The 26,289-nt window shown below is 34.8% G+C and overlaps 4 protein-coding genes across 7 annotated transcripts in view; 2 read left to right on the forward strand and 2 right to left on the reverse strand.

The window, feature by feature from the left end:
- The window catches only part of LOC131936974 (uncharacterized), an 86,656-nt gene extending 76,922 nt beyond the window's left edge, over positions 1-9,734 (forward strand). For all 4 annotated transcript variants that reach the window (XM_059294119.1, XM_059294120.1, XM_059294123.1 and 1 more), the window contains 5 exons: positions 1,274-1,501; positions 2,939-3,061; positions 5,151-5,357; positions 6,091-6,282; positions 6,581-9,734. In XM_059294119.1, coding sequence (XP_059150102.1) covers positions 1,274-1,501; positions 2,939-3,061; positions 5,151-5,357; positions 6,091-6,282; positions 6,581-6,724 — 894 coding nt within the window. In that variant the 3' untranslated portion in view covers positions 6,725-9,734. The remainder of the gene's footprint in view (positions 1-1,273; positions 1,502-2,938; positions 3,062-5,150; positions 5,358-6,090; positions 6,283-6,580) is intronic.
- Positions 9,735-12,865: 3,131 nt separating this feature from the next.
- LOC131936975 (uncharacterized) lies at positions 12,866-16,907 on the reverse strand. Its single transcript, XM_059294124.1, has 8 exons — positions 16,769-16,907; positions 16,304-16,485; positions 15,578-15,743; positions 15,180-15,400; positions 14,492-14,602; positions 13,901-14,027; positions 13,353-13,458; positions 12,866-13,029 (listed from the first exon to the last, which is right to left on the reverse strand). The coding sequence occupies exons 2-8, from the start codon at positions 16,426-16,428 to the stop codon at positions 12,890-12,892; spliced, it is 996 nt and encodes a 331-aa protein (XP_059150107.1). The 5' UTR covers positions 16,429-16,485; positions 16,769-16,907; the 3' UTR covers positions 12,866-12,889.
- Positions 16,908-18,184: 1,277 nt separating this feature from the next.
- LOC131936976 (RWD domain-containing protein 1-like) lies at positions 18,185-21,876 on the reverse strand. Its single transcript, XM_059294125.1, has 7 exons — positions 21,619-21,876; positions 20,433-20,510; positions 19,945-20,072; positions 19,571-19,714; positions 19,323-19,449; positions 19,104-19,166; positions 18,185-18,933 (listed from the first exon to the last, which is right to left on the reverse strand). Exons 1-7 carry the CDS (start codon positions 21,689-21,691, stop codon positions 18,818-18,820), a joined length of 729 nt encoding a protein of 242 aa, XP_059150108.1. The 5' UTR covers positions 21,692-21,876; the 3' UTR covers positions 18,185-18,817.
- Positions 21,877-21,965: 89 nt separating this feature from the next.
- On the forward strand, positions 21,966-25,481 carry LOC131936977 (trafficking protein particle complex subunit 3). Its single transcript, XM_059294126.1, has 5 exons — positions 21,966-22,105; positions 23,136-23,233; positions 23,776-23,875; positions 23,994-24,176; positions 24,766-25,481. The coding sequence occupies exons 1-5, from the start codon at positions 22,064-22,066 to the stop codon at positions 24,883-24,885; spliced, it is 543 nt and encodes a 180-aa protein (XP_059150109.1). The 5' UTR covers positions 21,966-22,063; the 3' UTR covers positions 24,886-25,481.
- The last annotated feature ends 808 nt before the right edge of the window (positions 25,482-26,289 follow it).

The raw sequence follows: 26,289 nt of genomic DNA on the forward strand, positions 1-26,289 counted from the left end.
GAGGGGGAGGAACGTGGTTGTGGAAAGTGACCGGTATACCCTGGAACGTTAAAATCTCGTTCACAATATCTGTGGGTTTGTGGTAAATCTAGTAACTCAATTTTTACCCACTTTTAATGCACCGATTTTTTTTTCAAATTTTCCACGTACATTCGTTTCCGATGACAATGCAATAATATATTTTTCTATTAAACGAATATACTTGTTATGCTAAATAAAACATGTACCAGGAACAACTGTTTCTCAGTCAAACCTGGCTTGACACAGCCCCATCCCCTTACTTCAGACGAGGACTTAGATTTTCTATGCAATTTTGGGGGCAGTGGTTATTTCAGCTTGTTATACTTTTATGTTTGACTGAACTCACTTTAGCAATATTATCCCCACCTATTACCTCATTAGATGACCTTCACAAATATTTAGCTTGCACCAAATTTAGAACCATCCACATCTTCTTCTTCTTCGTTCTTAATTTTTAGTGTTGGGAGGAATCGAGCCTTATCTGCCAGAGTGTTTGAACTCGAGACTTTTTTCGAATGTATCAACCATGAGCTTTGCCGACTCGACCATGCTTCCATCACAATTAAGGATTGCGTGTCAACTGGTTATGCGCCATTGAGGCCATTGACTCCGATTTCAGCCAGCTTTTCTTTTTGGATTTGCTTCCATAGTCTTTGTCAAACCAAGAACAAACTATAAGGCAGCAGTTGTTTGATTTTGGAGTTGTCTCTCCTAGAGCCTCATCTGCCCGAGGGTTCGAACTCGAGACTTTTCGGTTTAGCAACCATGAGCTTTACCGACTCGACCACGCCGACCCCCAATCCATCTCTGAGTATCCACATTTTCCAATTACGAAAACACTTCCATCAATAACGTAGGCTCGTCCAACAACCGCCAGACCTGACGAAATTAAACATACCACTCTAGTGATTTCAATATTCAACATTTTTTTAAAGATGTGCTGCTAATTTCCACGTCAAGTTTCTAACCAAAGAATACCAACCATGAAATTAAATGAACACTCCCCCCCCCCCAGCACCCTTTTTTCTCCGTACACCCACACATTATCAAACCTCTGTTTACTTTGTCCCAGATTGTTTCCTGTTTTTGTTTTAAACAATTTTTAAAATGTCCAGCTATTCTCGACAAAAATTCTTTAAAAAACTCGTTCAATAAAATTACGACATTAATATGTTATGCTGTAATCAGAAATGTGGCACTTGTGTTCTTTAATGAAATTAATTTTATCGGGATGTTTTCCACGTGTGCCCAGATTTACGGCAAGTGCACACTTCTCGTGGCCAACCTGGCAGGACCTACCTCAGTGCTAAAGCTGGACTCCAGGGAGGTCAAGTGCATGATGTACTGGCTGCCTCCCCTCGACAAGGTCCCGCTAACCGTGTCTTTCATCACCTACGCTGACCAGATCAGAATGGCCGTCATCGCAGACAGATCCGTCATCCCCAACCCCGATCTGATTACCCGGGATTTCAACCACAAGGTAGGCCTTTAAAAGATACATCAACCACAAGGTAGGCCTTTAAAGATACATCAACCACAAGGTAGGCCTGTAAAAGATACATCAACCACAAGGTAGGCCTTTAAAGATACATCAACCACAAGGTAGGCCTGTAAAAGATACATCTGTCAATGCTGCGGGTTTATCTGAGTAAACATTCATTTTACTAAGGAAAATAAACCGGGAGTGATCTCCCCTAAACTTTCTCGAATATTCTTATATAAAATAACAGGGGATGGGAACTCGGGCTATAGAAATGATTTTTAATCCATTTTAAATACTTAAAGTTTTAAAAATAGAATAAAATCTCGTAGACAAATTAATTACACACCAAGTGAACGCTAAATGAATAAACCGGGAGTGATCTCCCCTATACTTTCTTGAATATTCTTATATAAAATAACAGGGGATGGGAACTCGGGCTATAGACATGATTTTTAATCCATTTTAAATACTTAAAGTTTTAAAAATAGAATAAAATCTCGTAGACAAATTAATTGCACACCAAGTGAACGCCCAATAAAAAAGCGCATAATAGTGCGCAATATTATTAGTACTTTTAAAATTTACATTAGTTTTTTGAGAAATCGGAAGTAGCGTAAAGTACTACTTCTAGTCAACGGAAATTACTCAAAATTTAACAGAAGGTAGAGAATTAGATCTTTTACTTACATGTGAAATTTCATTTATCTATCTGAAATAGTACTCAAGTTATAGGCTTTTGAAAAATTCAAAGTAGGAAAAGTACCACTTCCGGTTATCGGAAATCGCTCAAAAGTTGATACGGATCTACGATTTTGATATAATACTTATATATGAAATTTCATCAACCTAGCTGTAACGGTACTCAAGTAATCGTGTTTACACACGGACAGACACACAGACACACACACACACACAGACATACGGACAAGATTGCAAAATTATGTTTTTCCGTATCAGTGAGGTGTAAAACGTCGAGATTTGTAAAAATCTCGATTTTTTTTTTTTGCACGATTACAATACTTTCTCTATACTTCGTATATACGAGAAAGTAAAAAGTTTACTTATAAAGCACGAATTATATTCTATGGTATTTTTTAATTGTGCATTTTATTAATTAGGCCTACTTTTTTTAAAACAAGGAATATAACCGCACCAAAGAAATCGTTACCTCCATACAGAGGGCATTTCAGCACTGGCGCCCATACATGCAGTGTTTCTTCCAGACATTTTCTTGGGGGGGGGGCATTTGAAGTTGTCGGGGAGGGGGGAGACTGGTATATATAAATTCTATTTGTTTGGGGGGGGGGGGGGGGCGTTAAACGTTTTTCGGGGAAGAGCCTTCCCCCCCCCTCAAAAAAAAAGATGCATGGAAGAAACTCTGCATACATGATTAACCTAGTTCCTTATTTCATCTGATTTTATTTTGTCTTTTAGTTGGAGACTTTGTCCAAACTTCTGGCCCATCGCAGAATACCAGGCGAAAACTCGGCAGCTAATCGTCACGAGAACATCCATCTGCTGTCCAGCTTCACCCTAGAGGATCTCACAGCTGAACAGGTGAGGCGACACATAGGTCAATGACCTCACAGCTGAACAGGTGAGACAACACATAGATTAATGACCTCACGGCTGAATAGGTGAGACAACACATAGGTTAATGACCTCACAGCTGAACAGGTGAGACAACACATAGGTTAATGACCTCACGGCTGAATAGGTGAGACAACACATAGGTTATTGACCTCACAGCTGAACAGGTGAGACAACACATAGGTCAATGACCTCACAGCTGAACAGGTGAGGCATCACATGACCTCACCGCTGAACAGGTGAGGCGACACATAGTTTAATGACATCACAGCTGAACAGGTGAGGCGACACATAGTTTAATGACATCACAGCTGAGCAGGTGAGGCAACACATGACCTCACAGCTGAACAGGTGAGACAACACATGACCTAACAGCTGAACAGGTGAGACAACACATGACCTCACAGCTAAGCAGGTGAGACAACACGTAGGTCAATGACCTCACAGCTGAACAGGTGAGACGACACATAGTTTAATGACCTCACAGCTGAACAGGTGAGACAACACATGACCTTACAGCTGAACAGGTGAGACAACACATAGGTTAATGACCTCACAGCTGAATAGGTGAGGCATCACATGACCTCACAGCTGAACAGGTGAGGCAACACTTAATGACCTCACAGCTGAATAGGTGATGCAACACATGACCTCACAGCTGAACAGGTGAGGCATCACATGACCTCACAGCTGAACAAGTGAGGCAACACATGACCTCACAGCTGAACAGGTGAGTCAACACATGACCTCACAGCTGAACAGGTGAGGCAACACATGACCTCACAGCTAAACAGGTGAGGCAACACATAGGTCAATGACCTCACAGCTGAATAGGTGAGGCAACACATGACCTCACAGCTAAACAGGTGAGGCAACACATATGTCAATGACCTCACAGCTGAACAGGTGATACAACACATAGGTTAATGATCTCACAGCTGAATAGGTGAGGCAACACATGACCTCACAGCTGAACAGGTGAGGCAACACATAGGTTAATGACCTCACAGCTGAACAGGTGAGGCAACACGTAGGTTAATGACCTCACAGCTGAACAGGTGAGGCAACACATAGGTTAATGACCTCACAGCTGAACAGGTGAGGCAACACGTAGGTTAATGACCTCACAGCTGAACAGGTGAGGCAACACGTAGGTTAATGACCTCACAGCTGAACAAGTGAGGCAACACATGACCTCACAGCTGAACAGGTGAGACAACACATGACCTCACAGCTGAACAGGTGAGGCAACACATGACCTCACAGCTAAACAGGTGAGGCAACACATAGGTCAATGACCTCACAGCTGAATAGGTGAGGCAACACATGACCTCACAGCTAAACAGGTGAGGCAACACATATGTCAATGACCTCACAGCTGAACAGGTGATACAACACATAGGTTAATGACCTCACAGCTGAATAGGTGAGGCAACACATGACCTCACAGCTGAACAGGTGAGGCAACACATAGGTTAATGACCTCACAGCTGAACAGGTGAGGCAACACGTAGGTTAATGACCTCACAGCTGAACAGGTGAGGCAACACATAGGTTAATGACCTCACAGCTGAACAGGTGAGTCAACACATAGGTCAATGACCTCACAGCTAAATAGATGACATGACCTCACAGCTAAGCAGGTGAAACAACATGTACATCCATGACCTCACATAACATTTATCATCATGGAGTGGAATTTTTAATTAATGAACAGCAGAACTGTTTGCCCACAAAACTCAGCCCCAACCTCTCCTCCACACTGGTGTAAATGTATGGGTTTGAGGGGGGGGCTAAAGCTTTAACGAAAACCCAAATTATTCACAAAAAATTAATATATATCATCAATTCATACTGAAATAAATCTAGAATAAACATGGATAAATAACCTACCCAGAAAAAAGTGGATGGTAAAATCAGTTTAGGTGCTGATATTTAGAGATAAGACTGACATACTGTTTTTTCCTTTTCATTATTTCAAGGTATTTAGTTTGGCACTGTAAGCATATCTGATCTGATGTCAGTGTTCTCATGAAACATAATTTTAAACTTTCAGATTCAGCTGGAGATGTCATTAGTCCAACAGGAGCTACATGAGATGAAGCTTCAGCTAGAATCAGGTCCAAGCAACTACATCAGCCGCAACGACACCGAGCTGATGAACCAGATAGAGGCTCTAAAGGAGAGGTCCAGAGAACTAATGATGTACCTGAGGAAGAAGAAAGCTTGTGAATCAGAAAATGCCATGATATTTTCAGAAGAGGTGACTACTAACTAAACATTATATTTTTGTCCATCAGTTTTGTATTTCATAGCTAGATGGCACTGGAGGGTTAATATATTAGATTATCAGATCCCTAATTGTGCAAACCTTTGAAATTCACATCACAGAGTTAGTAAGTTACCTACACACTTTTCTAGTTAAAACTTTCTGATAAACTGTTTTTCACATAATTATTTTGATTTTTTAGTAATCTATTTAGAGAAATTACTCTATCTTAAAAATACAAAAAAAAATTATAATTTTAGCTTTTACCTATTTTAATTAAGTTAACTTTTAATTTTAAAATACTAATTAATATGAACTGCTTGCCATCCCTAATTTTATACTTGTATATTGAAGACCTGCTTGTACATAAAATATTTACTCTCCATCACAAGATGATTTAGATCCTACATAAAATATTTACCCTCCATCACAAGATGATTTAGATCCTACATGAAATATTTACCCTCCATCGCAGGATGATTTAGATCCTACATAAAATATTTACCCTCCATCACAGGATGATTTAGATCCTACATAAAATATTTACCCTCCATCACAAGATGATTTAGATCCTACATAAAATATTTACCCTCCATCACAAGATGATTTAGATCCAACATAAAATATTTACCCTCCATCACACGATGATTTAGATCCTATATGAAATATTTACCCTCCATCACACGATGATTTAGATCCTACATGAAATATTTACCCTCCATCGCAGGATGACTTAGATCCTGAAGCTGGACAGGAGAGACCCCAAAAACCATTCCGACGAAGAACGCTGTCCATGTCGAGTAAAATGTCGACAGCATCAGTATCCTCCACCCACAGGCCTCTGTCAACAGCTTCCACTTCCAATCTCCCATCTCCAATACACAGTGCTCTCCCTTCTTGGCCTGAAGGAGATTTGGGGGTAAGTCAGTTTTAAACTGCTCTCAACTCTTAAACAACTAGAGATTTAGTACTTTGTCTATTGTAGCTTTTATCTGATGTGAATTCACATCATATGTACTCCTCTCAAGAAGATTTAACAAAATAACTAACTGAATCCATTTAAAGTTTTAGGACATTACTACAACTATTCACAATGTGTGTAAATAAATTAAAGGAACTCACTACGTCCAGTCCGGACATTATTTCAATAATACCCATTCACCATATTGTATCGCAATCTCTTTTATAACACCAAATTTCTTGTAACTATTTTTCAGCCTGATGACTTGGAGGGAGGCACAAAAAGTAAACATATGTATGTCCAAATGCAACGAGCTGCTGGGCGGATAGGCAAGGATGTAACCACACCAGTTTATAATTATTCAGATATCAAAGGTCGCTATCACAGCCTGGTTTCCTAACATCAGAACATGCTAGACATCATTTCTTTTGTAACATCATAAACTGAAAGACATCATTTTTTTTCTAATAACACAAGATGTTAGATATCCTTTTTAATCTAATACAATGAATAATAATGAAATAATTATGCAAGAAAAAGGGGATTGACTGAATCTACAAATATCACTTGCTAGAGATTCTAGACTGACTGATGTCATTTCTTGACAGACCTAGAGACTCCACTCACTGTTAGGGGAGATCACTTGTGGCAATATCATGTTCCTGTGGTGTAAACACCCCCATTCTACCAAGCAGTCTCACAATGATAGTAGCAGCTTAGACTGAGCCAATCATCCTTAACCTTGTGCTCACCATCCTCACATATGTCATACAACTGATTATGACTGTTATATTTTTCAGTCATACTTAGTGACAGTATTTTTTCACATGAAATTGTAAATTGTATTAACCGACTTTCTTCCCATTGATTATGGAACTCTCACTCAGTATGTTGGTTTTAAATAGATCCCTTTCTTCTATTGATGCCATATTCAGCTCTTAGAGTTTATGTGATGTTTTTGTTTTGTAATCTAGAGAGAATAATTGTACATAATCCTAGCATGTATAAATTATTGAAATATTTATTAGAAAATCTGATTGTGTTTGATTGCTTTTGTGATTTGAATTTAGTTAACAGGTCATGTAAATAATAGCTTATATGTCAAGCCAACAAAAAATTGTGTTTTCAGTTTAAAAATTCTAAATTATAATCTAATGTAATTTACAAGTTTAGTTGACCGGCAATTTTGTAACCTACCCAAAAGCTTACACAGTAATTTTTTTTTTTATATTTAATTATAACTGCATTTTTTCTAGAAGGAAAACATGTGAGACTTATTTATTAACTTTTTTCCTTAGTTAAGCTGTGGTTTATTTTTTTTTTAAGTATAAGAATAGCTGTGTCGCAATTATAAGTCTAGACGCTCATATTTATTTAACATTCTGAAGTAAAAAAAAAAGCATTTTAATAAACAATTTTGGATACTTTTTTGAACAAGCTAATTTATGTATCTGTGTGGATGCATTATCGCATACTAATTACTTAAATTTTAAAAAAAACATCAAATATTCACACTATTTTTTAAATTTTTCAGCACACAAAAACAAAATTTACTTTCAAAATCTTCTAACAATTTTTTAAAACAGTACTCAGTTCACTAAATTATAAAATATAAATGTTGTTTGCTTGAAGTCAGTAGTTCAGGCAGTAAGATGTACAGATTTCCTGTAGACTTCATGTACTCAGGGAAAATCAATGCTCACTAAATTTTATAGATTCTGTGTTTATGCCATACTAAGCCAACTTCAATGTAATCAAGAGTTTGTAAAGATTTTAAAACTTTGTCTAAATTCTGCATTAATTATCCTGTTTTCTTGGTATTTAAAAAAACACTTTTCAATAAAATTATATTGAATTAAATTGTATCTATTTGTGGATGCAATATTAGGACATGGTCAAAAATAGTCTGGCAATTCATGAAAATCAATGACATAGGGGAAAAAGGGTGAAACTTTGCTGTATTTTAACCTTAGTCAAATTCTGTGTGCATCCTCTAATGACATTGTCCACTGTTTGAAAAAGATGTGTACATAGCCTCAGGTGTTTGAATGTATTGTGGTAGTAACCCTAATAATGCATACATGTGAGGAAAGTGATGAAACAGAATAGTGATTGGAGCTTAAGAAATATACCGGTGCTCATGAAATGTAAATTTTTTTCTTGTAAATTTACAATTTTTTATTTTTGTTTATCTGCTGTTTTTCTTTTTTTTTTTTTGCCAAAAAAATTCAAACCACTTAATATTAAAATTTAAAAATTAATTTTGTACTTATTCCAAACTATTGTACTAGGCTTGAATTTATTTTGAAACAAAGTTAAATAACAAATAGTGATCATTCTATAATTACTTTCTGTTTAGAATAAGCTTATTTTTATTTCAATTTTATAATATTCCTAGAAATATTCAAAGTGAAATTTTTTCCATAAAACAACACATGAATTTGGTTCACATATCAATGCTTGAAGACTTCACCCATATATGCATATGTCCTCACCTTAAATTTGTTGAACTTCAACAGAGCCCAGAACATTAAAGATTTATACCAAAAGCAATTGTTGATGTAAAATTATTTATCTAGTCAACTAGGCTGTGAACTGTAGATAGAATTGTATTTCATTTGTTATTTAGTAACTGTACCTAATTCTAAACTTTAACAAACATCACTTATCTGTATGTGCAATATTGAATGTTTTTTATTGTATGTACCATAAAATTGTGATTGTGAAAAATTGTGAGTTATATGTTAAAATTTAATTTAATAACAGCTGCAAGAAAAATGTCCCATATATTTTTGTTGGTTTTTCTACTTATCAGCTGGTAACAGGGGTAATCATAGCAAAGAGAAATTTATTGAGGCCTAAGTGTCATAAAACCTTGCCCTGTCTCTAAAAATTTACCAAAGAACACACCGTTAGCTGTTGTAGAAAGCAAAGCCAATTTGTGAAACAATTTGTAAAATCCATCACTTTTTCAAGTTGGAGAATAGAATAATTGTTTTTACTAGTTTTTTTTAGACAAAAATTTGATTTTTTGGGGCTCAAAATTTCTTCCAAAGTGACTAAAATGAAGTTAGGATTTTTGTTTTACCATTCAGTAATAAACAAATTAAAAGCCCAAATTAGACAACTATATGAAGACTAGATGTAGACATTGTACATAACTATGACTAATTTTTACCCTTGCACTTAGTGCTGGTGGGCTATGAGTGCGTGGCTGCACTGGTGGGCTATAAGTGCACTAGTGGGCTATGAGTGCATTGTTGCACTAGTTGGGCTATGAGTGCACTGGTGGGCTATGAGTGTGTGGCTGCACTAGTTGGCTATGAGTGCACTGGTGGGCTCTGAGTGCACTGGTGGGCTATGAGTGTGTGGCTGCACTAGTTGGCTATGAGTGCACTGGTGGGCTATGAGTGCACTGGTGGGCTATGAGTGTGTGGCTGCACTAGTTGGCTAAGAGTGCACTGGTGGGCTATGAGTGCACTGGTGGGCTATGAGTGAGTGGCTGCACTAGTTGGCTATGAGTGCACTGGTGGGCTATGAGTGTGTGGCTGCACTAGTTGGCTATGAGCGCACTGGTGGGCTATGAGTGTGTGGCTGCACTAGTTGGCTAAGAGTGCACTGGTGGGCTATGAGTGTGTGGCTGCACTAGTTGGCTATGAGTGCACTGGTGGGCTATGAGTGTGTGGCTGCACTAGTTGGCTATGAGTGCACTGGTGGGCTATGAGTGCACTGGTGGGCTATGAGTGTGTGGCTGCACTAGTTGGCTAAGAGTGCACTGGTGGGCTATGAGTGCACTGGTGGGCTATGAGTGAGTGGCTGCACTAGTTGGCTATGAGTGCACTGGTGGGCTATGAGTGTGTGGCTGCACTAGTTGGCTATGAGTGCACTGGTGGGCTATGAGTGTGTGGCTGCACTAGTTGGCTAAGAGTGCACTGGTGGGCTATGAGTGTGTGGCTGCACTAGTTGGCTATGAGTGCACTGGTGGGCTATGAGTGCACTGGTGGGCTATGAGTGCACTGGTGGGCTATGAGTGCACTGGTGGGCTATGAGTGTGTGGCTGCACTAGTTGGCTAAGAGTGCACTGGTGGGCTATGAGTGTGTGGCTGCACTAGTTGGCTATGAGTGCACTGGTGGGCTATGAGTGCACTGGTGGGCTATGAGTGTGTGGCTGCACTAGTTGGCTATGAGTGCACTGGTGGGCTATGAGTGTGTGGCTGCACTAGTTGGCTATGAGTGCACTGGTGGGCTATGAGTGCACTGGTGGGCTATGAGTGTGTGGCTGCACTAGTTGGCTATGAGTGCACTGGTGGGCTATGAGTGCACTGGTGGGCTATAAGTGTGTGGCTGCACTAGTTGGCTATGAGTGCACTGGTGGGCTATGAGTGTGTGGCTGCACTAGTTGGCTATGAATTCACTGGTGGGCTATAAGTGCACTGGTGGGCTATGAGTGTGTGGCTGCACTAGTTGGCTATGAGTGCACTAGTTGGCTATGAGTGCACTGGTGGGCTATGAGTGTGTGGCTGCACTAGTTGGCTAAGAGTGCACTGGTGGGCTATGAGTGCACTGGTGGGCTATGAGTGAGTGGCTGCACTAGTTGGCTATGAGTGCACTGGTGGGCTATGAGTGCACGGCTGCACTAGTTGGCTATGAGTGCACTGGTGGGCTATGAGTGTGTGGCTGCACTAGTTGGCTATGAGTGCACTGGTGGCCTAAGAGTGCACTTATGGGCTACGTGTATGTGGCTACAGCCCTGACAGTTCTGTAGGGCCGAGTAACTTCCTTAACATTGCTTAACTTTGTAGCTAGAACTGACAGTGTGAATGCTTTAAGTTTAAAAAATCCTCTAATAGAAAAATTAAAACCATTTTGCTAAGCCAATGTGTCAGCCTTATTTGTTTCCTCATTGTTGTTGAGTCACGCCTTGACACGCCATCACCATCAACAATCATAGGGATTTTTATTTTACTTACAAAACATTAGAAAGCATCTTTGAAACTGTTAGAATAATTATTTATAAGTTTAAATTTTAATACATATCTAACCATAAGGAATTAGTAATGTAACTGTGTACATACAGGTCTACTGGACAACAAAGAACATAGATGGAGATGAAAACAAAGTTTACTTGGAAAAAAGTCTTTATTTGTACATAATCCTCATAGAGGCACATCTAACATCTTGCTATTTATTTCAAACACAATCAGTATATGTTTTCTTACCAACAATACCAAAAAAAAGTAATAGCATTTGACAGGATTTTATTAAGTGACTGTTAGATGATTTTCTTTATTTGCTAAATATAATGTGAATATCACATTGTGCTATAGAAAGCTAATACGTCACCAAAACGAGTAGATGACTAAGTTAATTGATACACTTTGGCATATCACACACATTGAATTATATACAATCACTTATACACATTTGACTTACATACAATAAAACTATGCAAATCAATATTAAGGTCTAACACACAATCCAAGAGGTTTAAAATAATTTTTATCGAAGAAAATAATTTAATTAAATAATTTCTATAGTTTTTACATTTTTCCTAAATCGGCCTCAGATTTTCATCAATTAGCTACAACTTTGTTATGTTCAAGTTTCAGAGTACTGTAGAGAAGAAATACATGTCTCAAACTGAATGTCCACCAATAATAAATCCAATTTTATTTGGTCAAAATGTAAGAATCAAAGCTAGTTACTAAAAGAAATGGTTTATCATGTATTTAACAAGGTATGATGTATAACCTTAAAATATTTTCTTTCTTTTCGATTTCTTCTTAAGTTTTAAATTAGTTCTTTGGTTTAAAAACAATTGTCATAAATTATCAAAAATAGAACACTGAATTTGTGTGTATTGGTATTAGTGAACATTTAAAAAAAAACAGTAATAGAAACATCAAGTCTACTCCACTTTTTTCACATCCTATATTAAACCCATATTAAAATAACACATTTTTTTAGCTACTGCAATAACACGTCATTGTGCTGTTATACCTGAGATGCACTACAACATGCACATAAGAGTTACTTAGCTAAAAAAACCTCACTATGTAAGATGCAAGACATCCAGGTCAAGATCCCCAATCTAAGACAGCCAGATGAAGACACCCCCACCCCACTCCCAAACCCCTATGTAAGTAAGACACCCAGATGAACCCCCCCCCCTCCCATCTAAGTAAGACACCCAGATGAAAATCCAAAAGACAGCCAGATGAAGACACCCCCCATCTAAGTAAGACCCCACCTCCCCCTATCTAAGTAAGATACCCAGGTGAAGATCACCCCAATTAAGTAAGATACCCAGATGAAGACCCCCCCCCCCCCCCCCCATATAAGTAAAAAACCCAGGTGAAGATTCCCCCTCCCACCTATCAAGTAAGACACAAACATAAAGACCCCCCCTCCACCTAAGTAAGATACCCAGGTGAAGACCCCTTCCCCCTTCTCTATCTAAGTAAGACACCCAGGTGAAGAACCACCCCCCCCCCCCAATCTAAGTAAGACACCCAGGTGAAGACCCCCCCCCCCCCCCAATCTAAGTAAGACACCCAGATGAAGATCACTCCAGGAAATCCACAACCTCCTCTAGTTCCCTCTGCTTTGCCTGCTTGTGGGCCCATCTAGTCTCCATCACCTCAGATGCCACTTTCCATTTCTCGTGGAAAATTTGTTTATCACAAGCTGGGCATTTTTTCCCTCCTGTTTTAATGAAAAGTTACATTAATTAGAACTGAAACTTGTCAAAGCATTGCCAGGAAAAAAGTACAAACTTTAATCAGATTTTTAAAACAAAAATTTAACTTGTCATTTTATATTTGTGTCTTTACCTGTGTTATAAGGGGAAATAAGATACACATTCTTTCAGACTTAAAAAAGTATTTAAGTTCTCTCCCCTTAACATTTCGTTCAAGCCTACTCTAATGGTGTTATTATACCCAGCTAGATGTTCCCAATTAAGATGGATCTAAGAGAAATGAATTGACTTCCAAACAATTTGATAAAATCAGAAAATAATTGATTACCTGTGAAAGGTGGGGTTTTCATGTGTTTGTTTAGACAGGCAAAATGAAACAGGTGACCACAATACACTTTCACAGGTTTTAACTTTCCTTTTGAAGCATTTTCATCCTGTTAGAGAAACATATCGACAGTTAGTGATGAGATACAAGACAAATAGTGATGAGATACAAGACAAATAGTGATGAGATACAAGACAAATAGTGATGAGATACAAGATGGAGGTGAGATACAAGACAAATAGTGATGAGATACAAGACGGAGGTGAGATACAAGACAAATAGTGATGAGATACAAGACAAACAGAGGTGAGATACAAAACAGAGGTGAGATACAAAACAAACAGAGGTGAGATACAAGACAAACAGAGGTGAGATACAAGACAAACAGAGGTGAGATACAAGACAAACAGAGGTGAGATACAAGACAAACAGAGGTGAGATACAAGACAAACAGTGGTGAGATACAAGACAAACAGAGGTGAGATACAAGACAAACAGTGATGAGATGCAAGAGAAATTGCTATGTGCACAAGAAAATTTAAAGTGATTACCTTGGGATCCACTGGTAAAACTTTATCACCACACAAGGGGCATTTTTCTAGGGGATATTTTTTGACGCAGTTAATTAGAAATTCACAGACTGGCTGCACAGAGGGCTTTAGAACAAATGGGGGATCCCTGAGGATGAAAGGCTTTAGAATAGATGTTGTTTCTGTTAGAGAGACAAAAGGGCTAACTTAGCTGGAAATATTAAGAAAAGAAAATTTGGTAAAAAACATATAGCAGCTAAATAAAATGCTTTATTTATTGATGAGTGCAAGCATATACAAATTTATGTCCACAGTTTTATTTTTAAAATAAAATATACAATTTAGTACAGAATATTAAATACTTGATTATCTGTATATAAGTTCCAAATGTATTGACAGATACTCGAAATCATTAACCAAATAAACTGCTTACATAAACAAACCTCCCTAATTTTGTAAGCTTCAGTTCTCATGCCATAAAATAGATCCCTACCTCTATCCTGTATCTGATATAACTAATTCATACTAATAATTTGTTTACGAAAATTAATATAAGCTTATTGGCAGCTTCCAACATAGGTATTTCATTAGACAGGATTATTGACCACTCACTTTGGATTTTTTTTCAATGGAGGAACCACACACTGTCTTGCTATCTCTGTAGCTTGAGCTTGGAAACTAACACACAAGAAATGGGGAAAGTTGCACTCCTCTATCTGTACCCTAGAGATAAAATTTATTTTCATTGACAAATTAGCAGTGAATTAGTACTTTCAACACTTACTGTTTAATGCAATACAATATTTGTGTTTTAGGGATCAGCATTTAAAATAATGTCCACACAGTTGTCACAGTGTTCTGAAGTAAACATTGGCTCTTCCCTGATTTCACTCAGCTTTCACATAGCTGTAAGCTCAGATTAAACTGTACATCTGGTGGATGCTGTGCATGAACTACTTGCATGTGTCATAACATCAAGACCATCCAAAATGTCAACCACAAAATTCTAATACCCAAGATTTGACAGTTCATGAAATAACAAATTTTAGTAATTAACATCACCCTTGTCAAAGAAATGCCACATACCCCAGGAAAAACATACATTTATTTTGTAAAAAAAAAAAAAAATTAAAATTTAATGTTTACACATGCTAATTTATAAAAAAAAAAACCCACTCAAAACAAGTTGTCAAAGCAAAAGGTCTTCTCATACACAAAAAACAATCTTTAAAATCAGCTTAATTATTTTTTTTACAAAAGGCTAATAATGTATTATCAAAAGATGTTCAAATGTTGTTACCCTGTCTGAACAATGGGATAGTCATCAGGAACTGTGAATACCAGGTGCATGAAATACTGTTCCTGGTGTAACTTCAAAATGATTTGAGATGTTTTTTGTTTCAGCTTAATTTCATCCTGCTCACTTGTCAGTAATTTTTTTACCGCTGAAATTTCACCAGAACAAACACACAAAGGGTTCTCCTCAACAAATGTTTTCACAAATTTAATTATATGTACAATCTGCAGAGTAAGAGTATTTTTAGATTTAGGGGTCATGAAAATACAACATTGTGACTGTGTTCTATCTGATAAAGTTTTATTACTTCTTAGAAATATTTGTACAAGATACGCACATCTCTTAAAAGAAATCTGATAATGCAAAAGCCAACTTAAATAATTACCCCAACTGACAGTTACCTGTGGCTTTCCGATCAACTTTTTAGCTTCTGTGTCACATATTTTGGTCAATCCATAGAGAAATTTGTCGGCTAATGTCTTTGACTTGAGCTCAATCACAACTGGTATTTCAGGATAAGTTGGTGGAAACATGCATGTTACTGCTATTTGTTTGTGCTCTGTTTTTCTGGAAATATTGAAGAATTAAAATATAAAATTAAATTTTGGCAGCTAAATAAAATGTCTTCATGATTTTTTTAGATGAGTTCGTGCATATCCACTTTTACTTTTGTATATTACTTTAAATACTTGACTATCTGTATGTAAGTTTCAAATGTATTTAACATATACTGGTAATCACTAACCATATAAATTGCTTACATAAACAAACCTGCCTAGTTTTGTAAGATTCAGTTCTCATGTCTTAAAAAAAGATTCCAGTCCTTTTAAACCCATTTCTATCCCGTATCTGATATAACACATTCATACTAATAATTTACCAACTTTAATTCAGGCACACCAATATGAGATATTGGCTAATCACTAGCTAATTGCTGCAGCAAATTTTGCATTATATGATTATATCTAGTTAGTCATTCTCAAATAAGAATAAGAGACTGTATACATTTGTGACATCTAAAATAGTACATAGTCCACTTTTTCAAACCCCCACCGCTGTTCCCTCTGTCAGTTAAAGAAAGTGTACCAAGACAGGCTGTCATGTTAACTAGTAAACACAAACATTACTTAATTTCTGCTCTCACTAAAGCTGGAACTGCTGCTATCAACTGGACATCTTCTATGTGAGGTACATCTTTTTTCACTAGCTCCAGTTCAGCTTTGACAGCTTCATCTGATGAGACTTTACTCATGATCTAGATTCTAGTTCTAATCAGTTCATGTTGGCATGTTGGTACACTGTCTCATGTCTGTGAACATTCATAAAAGAAAACAAAATTATTTGTTGTGATTTGTTAATTTTTCAGAAGTATCACAAGTCAGGGTTGTGTGCAGATGGTGACACCATCCATGTGGGTTATAGTTACAGGTTTCAACAATTTAACTTTAACTATTATATTAATATTAGGCCTAGGGGGGGGGGGGGGGCAATTAGGGCCTAGGTAGATTCTCTAGTAAAGTTTACTAAAAGTAAAAAAAGTGACTTAAAGTCGTATAAAATCTTTAAATTATAGAATATAGATCCACTATTACTTGAATATTAAATAATATAAGCCTGCACCGCATGTAGATATCATTCACATTATCATTAAATGATTAAATTAACCCTGCCTAATTATTAAATTAATATTAGACTCTAGAAGCTAGGATCTATCTAATATTTTAGGACTAATAATCTTTTTCTTCCGGAGGTAGGTTTATAGTACCAAAAGGTTCATCTAATTCTCGACATAGATCTATATAATAAAAGTAAGACAAAAACTGTTATACTTTATTTTTTTTTGCGAAAAAAATGAATAAAGCTAGTCATTTTATTTGAAAGCTTAAAAGATAGAATAATAATGTTATACATAGCCAAAAATAGCATTAATATTTTATATAGGCCTACTAAACAAGAATAATAATAACAAACAAGTTCGACAAAAACACAATTTGATTTGGTTTTTAAAAAACGTAAAAAAAATAAAAATAAAAATCGATATTATTAATATTAATAAAAGAAATTGTTTTTAAAAACTGAAATTTAGTAAAATAAAATTGTATTCTTGTCACTTTTATTTTACTTTACACATATTTATGTTATTCTATGATTTCTTGAAGATTTCTACAAACTTAACTGCGTGCAATAATATAAAAAAAATAGGTTGGGGCATATTTGAATTTGATATAGATCTATTTATCCAAATTGATGCTGAATCTTTTTGCTCTGATAGCAACGTCCAAATATAATCCGATCTGAAAAATATTTTAGTTTATTTATTTTTTTTACACAAGGGAGTGTAACCATACTTAAATAATTTTGCTGACATTATTAATTGAGTAGTTTCCCTTAGTACGGAAGTCTTAAATATTCAATACAGAACATTTTTAGCACATACGGTTCGATTAGATTCATGCATCTGAGCGTTTAAGAGAGAAATACAACTGTTTAAATCTGATGAAATTTATTGGTATACATTTCCTCCCGTCACTCTTCTCTTGGTTTGCTCAGTTATCTTATTTATTTGGTTGTTCCCTTGTTTTCTTAGGAGGTGCAAGTACAATACCAATAGTATCTTGTTTCTTTTTTTCAATAAGTCAGATATTGAAAAAAGTAATCCTTAAAAAATGAAGATTTTGTTTCAAAAAAATTTGTTAAATTTAATTTCCGATTATGATTTGTATTAAAATCCTACTATATGTTTAACATTTTACTCTACATGAAATGACAAAAGCTATAGAAGACAAGTGCATGATGTAAGTCCAGATATTAGTCTTGGTACTGGGGATGAATTCAGAGTTACCAATGTATGAAACCTTTTTTATATTTCGTTTACAATAGAAAAAGATCATGTGAGGGTTTTCACCCACAATAAAATTTTAATATAACACAATAAATACCGGGCAAAACAATACTAAACAATTTTTTGATAACTCGTTTTTATGTTTTACGTTAAACAGTCTATGCAAACCTCATTTCTGTATGTATAACTACTAATAAAGGGCAAATTATTACAACTGAAGCTGCCTTTAGCAGTGTAAGAATTCATTTAATTCAGAGATCAACACAAGTTTCAATGGTTCGAATTTTAATGTATTTTCAATACTTCCAAAATTTGCTCATTAGATGCACAGAATAAATACAATAAAGTACATTTTAAAATACTGCACTAAATAATAACAAACATTAAAAAAACAACAATCAGGCATCACCTGACACTTAAGCATTTTCTTACATTGGAACTCAACTTTTGATTTTACTAGTACTAGGTTCAGTACTTTTAAAAAAAATAATATCTTAAATAAAGTAAAATGTTTTAATTCATATAATTTATAAGCATGTAATATTTTGTCATTTACATCCGGTTCAAACAGAAATAGCCTTAATATATTGAATAATTAAAGAAAAAACAATAGTGAAATTAAATTTAATTTCCCATTGAATGGTAGGAGCCTATAGTTTTTCAATCATTCATAAAATACCAAATACCTATGAGAGCACACAATTTTCAATATCTCACAAAAACACCCAAATATTTTTACACCATTTATTCCTCCAGATTTAAAATCGTAAAATCACATAGACTAGGCAATACATTTGAGTCAGTCATCATCATCTCCTGGTTTGTAATCCGGATCATCATCGTCATCATCATCTTCTAAGTCTAGTTCTCCCATATCGTCAAATAAAGATTCATCCACTTCCAGTGTGTCTCCCTCTGTGTGTACATTAAATTTTAAATCATTAAAGTATTTAATAAAAATTTGAAAAGTATACAATTTAAAAAATCCTATGACAAAATTATTTGGCACAAGGCAAAAAGTAAAGCACTGCAATTTTTATAATACACGTTAATAAGAGTAAAGCATTTTAACTAGAGCTACTGACCTGCTTGCAAAAATTTAACATCAGAGTCATAAAGAGACTGATCAGCCATAAACAGTTCTTTACCTAGAAAATAATTTAGTAGAAAATGTTTTTTTAAATACCTTTGAAGATTCATTAATCATTGTAAAAGTAAAAAGACATTTATACAGGTATTACAAAAAATAAACTTTTAAATTTAAGTCAAAACAGACATTATTTGAACTTTAAATGTTAAGTTACCTGTTGGTTTTTTAGATGAACCATCTGAAAGGCCTTTTAACCTTCTCATCTCAGCCCTTTCTGCATCAAACTTTAATTTCCAAGCCATAAATGACTCAACATTGACTCTTGTACCCTCAAAGCGTTTCTAAAGGTAGTCAAAGGAAGTAAATGATAAACCCCTGAGCAGAAACCTAGTCTTTCATAAGAGATAAAAATATTTTTTTAAAGAATTAAAAACTAAATAAAACTAAATAAAACAGACTTACTCTTTCAGCCTCTTCATCTGACTTCTTTTTTCTTTCAGCTGCTTCTTCTTCATCTTTGGCTGCTTGTTCCATCATGTTTGTCATTCTCTCTTGTACTGCTGATATTATGGTGAATATCATTGCCATACCAAGATTTTCCTCAGCCTGAAATAATTGAAGATATTTTTTATAAAATTCAAAAATTTAAAATTACTGTACACAGAGAAAAATAATGTCCAAATTTATGTGCGGGTATATAAAACTTCATCTCAAACAAGATAGTGTTATAATCATCTATCACTCTTTATTGGCCTTATTTAATATTATTTTTAATTGAAATAAAAGTTTTCACTAATAGCAGTTTAATTTATGCAGAGCAAAAACAAAACTTTCACCTGAGCTTTCATAAAATCCATGAGAGATTCTTGTTGTGCATCATCCATGTTCTCAGTAGATTCAAACTCCATTAATGGTGCTGAATCTGGGTAGTTTTTTGTGTATGTAAACTGTATCACTGCAGACACTATTTTGTTAAAATTAATTTAAAAAAAACAGTGAGTACAAATGTGCATGCAAATCATATTTTATTTTAACAGCACTTTTATTTTGAAAATTTCAAAGCAATTAGGAATAGCAATTGAAATTTTTGCACAAACACAATTAAGTTATGGACATAATAAAAATACATACAGCACTATATTCAATTAGGTATGATTTTGTTAACTGTTACATCATATTCATACACTGATAGCAAACCCAAAGATAAATAAAATTTCAGTTTTTACAAATCAATTTTAAAATTATATTTATATTACATCTTTTAAAAAATCATGTCAGACTTTAGTGGTGCACTTTTTAATTAAGCATATTAAAAAGATCTTACTTGCATGATCAGGAAAATTTTCAGCATCTTGAGGCATCACAGTCAGTTGGAAAACATGGTATGGCTCTTCTTCAACAACTGGTGAATAATTCAAATACTGTTTCAGAAATGGCAAATCCACTAAAATCAGTTGGTTAATAAGGATCAATTTAGTTAAATTACGATTAGCAAATGTAATTCTAATTTTCATCTTATGAGAAAGAAATTATGGGTCTTTATGGATTAATCTTAAGGATAAATTGCAACGATTAGCAAAAACACAAAGTCTCCTGATTTATCATCTTTGAACATCATCGAAGCCACAGCCGTAGCAAACTTGTGTTGTATTGTTGCAAAGAAATTTTGTATAATTACTGCTGCCAGTGATTTTGTTTTTCAAATAATAAACTCAAATTAAGTTTGAAATTACTGCACACAGTGACTGAGGACTAAATCAGGATATTTGTTTAAAGAAAGAACAACATACAACGCTTGTGATATGGTCCTTACAGCTTGTTTAGTTTACAACTAAAAAAAACAACCAAAACGGATGAAACAAAAAAATTTCTTGGAAAATTATATCTCACTATTTACCAGTGATTCCCCAGGTAAATCTCACATTTTGCAGTTTACCGCCGCGCCATTTTGAGTTTCACAATTTATTAACACCCAGAATATTATTAACATTTATTATTTAACATGCAACTAAAATCAATCAATCTGAAATTCGTAAATTAAATGTTCTGTATTATTAAAAGATCACGCCAAATAAAATATGGTTTACAGTACTTTCTGTATATTCCAGAACGGTGTGGCACACTGTACAAATGTTCTTTATGTTTTTAATATCATTTATTACTAAACCATTTCGTCATTTCGTGAGACTACCTTTATGGCTTATTATTATATTACTAGATCTACTATTAAATCTAGATCTACTCATCAAGTGTTATTAGATCCAGATCAGTGGTTCTTAACCTGGGTTAACCAAACACCAGGGGTTTGGTGAGTCTCTAAGAGGGGTTTTTAGTTTTTCACAATAGAATTTATTTTGTCAGTGTGGACAATAAAACTATTTTACATTAAGAAGGATTCAGTGAATACTCTGAATACACATATGAAACTGATGGGGTTCGGTAACTCCAAAAAGGTTAAGAACCACTAATACTAACTAATATTAATAAGCAGAATAAGCTAAATTTCCTACTTTCGATTTCATCTGGATAAATCGACTGCAGTGCTTCAATTTCGTTTCTCTGCTCTTCCTTATAATCGGTCATCCTTAAAGTTTTTAGTCCCCACTTTAGGGTAATTAACTTTATAATTAATTTAAGTCAAGTGAATGGCTTCAACTCATTAGATTCATAATCTTGTAAATCAATCAAGGGCTTTGATATAGCATTTCATAAACGTCAACAGTCCCATGTGTAAAACCCCACCATCTTGTTTCCGGAAAAACAAAAAGAGCTCTAACAGTCTAACGTTATGTATGATTGGTCGCATTTTAATGAAAAACCAATCGGATTCTTTTTCTTATAAAGTTACAAAGAATTGTTTACTTCCGCTAGTAACAAAAATAAATTGCATCTACTTTGCGGCTTGGATTATTGTTTTATTGAACAAACAATATCAAATATTGAATAAAGACAGTAATGTCTCGGCAAGCCAATCGAGCTGGAGATCCTAGAAAAGTTGTATGTTGTTATTTTGTTCTGTATATGCTGCAAAGGGCTTTCTAAAGGCTGTTCCTAGATCTAGGAAAAAAACTGTTGATGCCCCTCCCACCCACTTTTCAGTCAGATTCAGAGATTCCCTTATCTTAGCCCTTTTCTATTTGTGTGCTTCCACTTCCCCGAATAATGCCATAAAAAAACATTGCTGGGCATCACAAACTCATTTTTATTAAATGCCTTTTGACATTTTATTTTTTGTTATTAAAAACATGTGTGCTTTAAAAAAAAAATTTTTAAATAAAATTTTCAAACATCGACGCTAAAGCGATTGCTTGCTTTCATTTTCTACCCCGCGGGCAAAAAATCCCACCACAGTTGGCGGGGGTCACTCTGTGTTCAGCAGGCCTACATATATAGCATACGTAATAAAATGTACAAGTGCTAATTGAGATCGTCTGTGTCTTCACTTTTCTCTTTCTCCTTCCCCCCCCCCCTTTCAAGCCAATAGAAAAACAGACCTACTTCTGATCATTTTTTAAAGTTCACATAGGCTTATATAAATATATAGAATGAGATCTACTATTACGCATGCTAGATAGAGGTAAAAATAATTTACTTAACAGTTGGATCTAGCTAGATCTAGGACTTGGGTGTTGAAATTAAAATACTTAAACTATGTCAACATTAAATTTCTAAGACGAAAAAATATCAGACATTCCTGATATCTGTTTTATTAAGCAAGAAGAAATAGTGACATGTAAAATTTGTAAAAGCATTAGGCCTAGATCTAGATTACTTAATTATTGTTAAATTGTAGATCTAGGCCCAGTGGAAATTTGTACCTAACCACCCCCTTGGCCTAACAACATCCTGCTATGCCACTGATAACCTGTAAAAATGTTTAAATTACTTTGGCATGTATCAAAATTAAAAACAATTACCATGACACCAGGGCTTAATTTGACAATAAATTATGAAATTTTCTCTTACAGCTTGTTCAGGTTAGGACATTTTGAAAGTAATTGTAATTTATGTTCTCAATTTGTTTCAGAATGGGGAACTATTCACATTAACATATGGTGCGTTAGTAGCTCAACTGATAAAAGATTATGAGAATGATGATCAAGTTAACAAACAGCTGGAAAAAATGTTGGTATCTTGTTATATTCATATACTTCATTGGGATTTAAGTACATAAAATACTGTTGTATTGTTTTCCCTTAGAAAGAAATAACCATTTATACTACATAATAATGAGAAATTAGAATCATCCTTTTTTTCAGGCCTAAGTTGTAATATAATTATTTAATACAATACATTTAGTAACATTTTATTTTTTGAATAGTGTATATTTGATTTCTTTAGTCTTTATTATTACAATATTAACTTTAGTCCAATTTCATGTAAACTATAATTGTGTAGCCGTAGCCACCCAGGCAAAAATACACTTGGTTTTTATTCAAGATTTTGAAAACTTTGTTTAAACAACAAACTAGCTTTTAAAAAGCCTGACCTAATTATAGATGTGTATTGAAACGTAAATATTTTCTCATATCTTATGAAAATTTTTGATAATTAAACTAAAAGAACCTGGATTAACATTTCAACAGAGTGGTTTTTATCTACAGAAGTAAAGAGCTAATTATCTATCATCTTTTTATTTGTTTTAAAATCCTTTACTCAATGTACAGGGGCTATAATATGGGTGTCCGTTTGATTGAAGACTTCCTTGCAAGAGCAAACCAAGGTCGATGCAATGATTTTAGGGAAACAGCAGATGTTATTGCAAAGGTATTTTTATGTTTTTGAATATTACATTCATTTTTTTTTAACCAAGAGCATATTTGTTTTTTTAAAAGCTTAAATTATGTTTTAAATTTTCGTATGCTAATAAAACTGATATTGTTAGGTGGCCTTTAAGATGTACTTAGGATTGACTCCAGCAGTCAGCAACTGGAGTGCGGCAGGGGACGAGTTCTCGCTTCTTCTTGAGTCCAATCCATTGACTGAGTTTGTAGAACTGCCACCCGGTCACTCTAACCTCAACTACTCAAATCTCATGTGTGGAGTTCTGAGAGGCGCTTTAGAAATGGTATTTACAATAATATTAGACGACCAATAGTTCATGTAAAATGGTTAATTATTAGTATTTGTAAGCAAATTTTCTTCTGTACATTTTGTTTATTATGAAAACAATATGGACTAGTTTATTTCAATGCTTTTTAAATACCTACTAAGATGGAGAAATCCAGCGATGTGTTGAGAAAGCTTATAAATCAAAATGCAACTGCGTGAAAAATGTTAAAATACATAGCTACATTCATCAGTTTTCTTCTACATATAATTGCTTTATTATATATTAGTGTAAACCTCACATCTCAGATATTTAATACATGGTTACCAGTTGATACCTCACACCTCAGATATTTGATAATGTATGGTTACCAGTTGATACCCCACACCTCAGATATTTGATAATGTATGGTTACCAGTTGATACCCCACATCTCAGATATTTGATAATGTATGGTTACCAGTTGATACCCCACACCTCAGATATTTGATAATGTATGGTTACCAGTTGATACCCCACACCTCAGATATTTGATAATGTATGGTTACCAGTTGATACCCCACACCTCAGATATTTGATAATGTATGGTTACCACTTCCATTTTCCAGGTTCAGATGGATGTTAGTGTTCAGTTTGTACAGGATACACTCAAGGGAGATAATATCACAGAAATCAGACTCAAGTTTAACAAACGGTTAGAAGATGCAGTTCCTGTTGGAGAGGACTAGTGAAATGAAGACTGGAAGGCATTTTCCTGGAATGGTAGAGAATAGAATGAATGGTTGGAATGAAGAGAGGTTGTGCATCATTGGACCAATTTATGTGATTTTTTTGTGTAGCTGTTAAAAATGACAATTTAGCTTCTCATTCAGAAAACTCAAAATTTAAACATTTCTAAGATTTGAACGTCTAATGCACTGTAACTTCAAGGAAGTATCATTAAGCAGAAATTAGAACATACAAAATATTTATTTTACTGTGAAAGGGTTGTATATTTTAGGATATAAATTTATTTTTTTTTTGTAAATACTTTTTTTAATGTATGTTAGTCTTGAAATATTTAAGCTGATTTTTAGCTTCAATGTTGAGAAACAGTCATGTGTGTAAGTTACTATTTCTTCAAAATATTCATTATGTTTTTAAGCTTAGTTTGAAAAGCACAATGCAGTCAGTGATACATGTAGAAACTGTAATGGGTTTTTTTTTGGTTAAATTGAAAAGTATACTTTTTAAAGCTGTAGTAAAGAATTACACATTGTTATGATTTTTTTCTAATAAAATCTTTGGTATTATATACAGATAAACTCTGTAATAAATTTTATTTATACCATTAAAGGATTTTTTAAAAGTTATTTCTCATTATAAGTAACTATAATTTTAAAAAATTTTAAACCCTTTAGACAGGGGTAAATAGAAACATCTATGTTAATCTTTTTCTTAATACACATACAGACCCACTAACTTGCAACAATTTTCTATATGAGTTGAGTTGATATGTTTATGGACTGCTATCAAGCTTTCTTCATGTGAGTTGAGCACAAAAGATGATCCTTGTGACTTTCCACATAACAATTATCCCCATACTCATTTAGCTTGTGTTACATGCTATACAAGCTAATAGTGTAAAGCATCTGATTTAATGTCAAGTATTAAGGGCTTGTGATGCTAGTAAAATCATAATATTTTATTCCATAAAAAATGTATTGCAACCTCAGGAAGTTCTATTAGCTCATTTGCTGCTGATCTTTAAACTTAATCAGTTTTAAAATCTATAATTGTAATATTCCCTTTCAAACCCGATGGTCCTAGTGAAGTAGAGTTCATGTTCATATGAAGGGATACTGTGGTCATCACTATGCCCAGCCACCTTTACTTTCCCTAATGTGAGTCAGGTACCCATCTGGTGTAATGCTGTAAGGAACCCTCTCCTCTTGGCAATGATCTACAGCAATGTATTAGACAACCATGTATGTATGGCTCACAGAACATTAGGTCTACTCTGGGCTATTGTTGAGTTTCCTCTCATTGGGCACATGATGTCCAAATAGGTCAAGGCAGTGCTTGAACCAGCCCATGACAGTAATGCCATTATGAGTGAGCTGATGGCAGGTACATAAAGAGGGGTGGATTTG

This window comes from Physella acuta, unplaced genomic scaffold (assembly GCF_028476545.2).
Source record: "Physella acuta isolate Inbredline_101_S28 unplaced genomic scaffold, ASM2847654v3 ptg000197l, whole genome shotgun sequence".
Classification (NCBI taxonomy): domain Eukaryota; kingdom Metazoa; phylum Mollusca; class Gastropoda; family Physidae; genus Physella; species Physella acuta.

Excerpts from the sequence above, each read along its gene's own strand:
- LOC131936975 (XM_059294124.1), bottom strand. The coding sequence starts at position 16,428 with ATGAGTAAAGTCTCATCAGATGAAGCTGTCAAAGCTGAACTGGAGCTA. Across the intron at positions 15,744-16,303 it reads TTAGTGAGAGCAGAAATTAA|AAAAACAGAGCACAAACAAA; the intron begins GTAATGTTTGTG and ends CAATATTTCCAG. Across the intron at positions 15,401-15,577 it reads AGTTGATCGGAAAGCCACAG|ATTGTACATATAATTAAATT; the intron begins GTAACTGTCAGT and ends CTTACTCTGCAG.
- LOC131936976 (XM_059294125.1), bottom strand. The coding sequence starts at position 21,691 with ATGACCGATTATAAGGAAGAGCAGAGAAACGAAATTGAAGCACTGCAG. Across the intron at positions 19,167-19,322 it reads TTCATCTAAAAAACCAACAG|GTAAAGAACTGTTTATGGCT; the intron begins GTAACTTAACAT and ends ATTATTTTCTAG. Across the intron at positions 18,934-19,103 it reads TGTTAAATTTTTGCAAGCAG|AGGGAGACACACTGGAAGTG; the intron begins GTCAGTAGCTCT and ends ATGTACACACAG.
- LOC131936977 (XM_059294126.1), top strand. The coding sequence starts at position 22,064 with ATGTCTCGGCAAGCCAATCGAGCTGGAGATCCTAGAAAAGTT. Across the intron at positions 22,106-23,135 it reads CTGGAGATCCTAGAAAAGTT|AATGGGGAACTATTCACATT; the intron begins GTATGTTGTTAT and ends AATTTGTTTCAG. Across the intron at positions 23,234-23,775 it reads AACAAACAGCTGGAAAAAAT|GGGCTATAATATGGGTGTCC; the intron begins GTTGGTATCTTG and ends CTCAATGTACAG.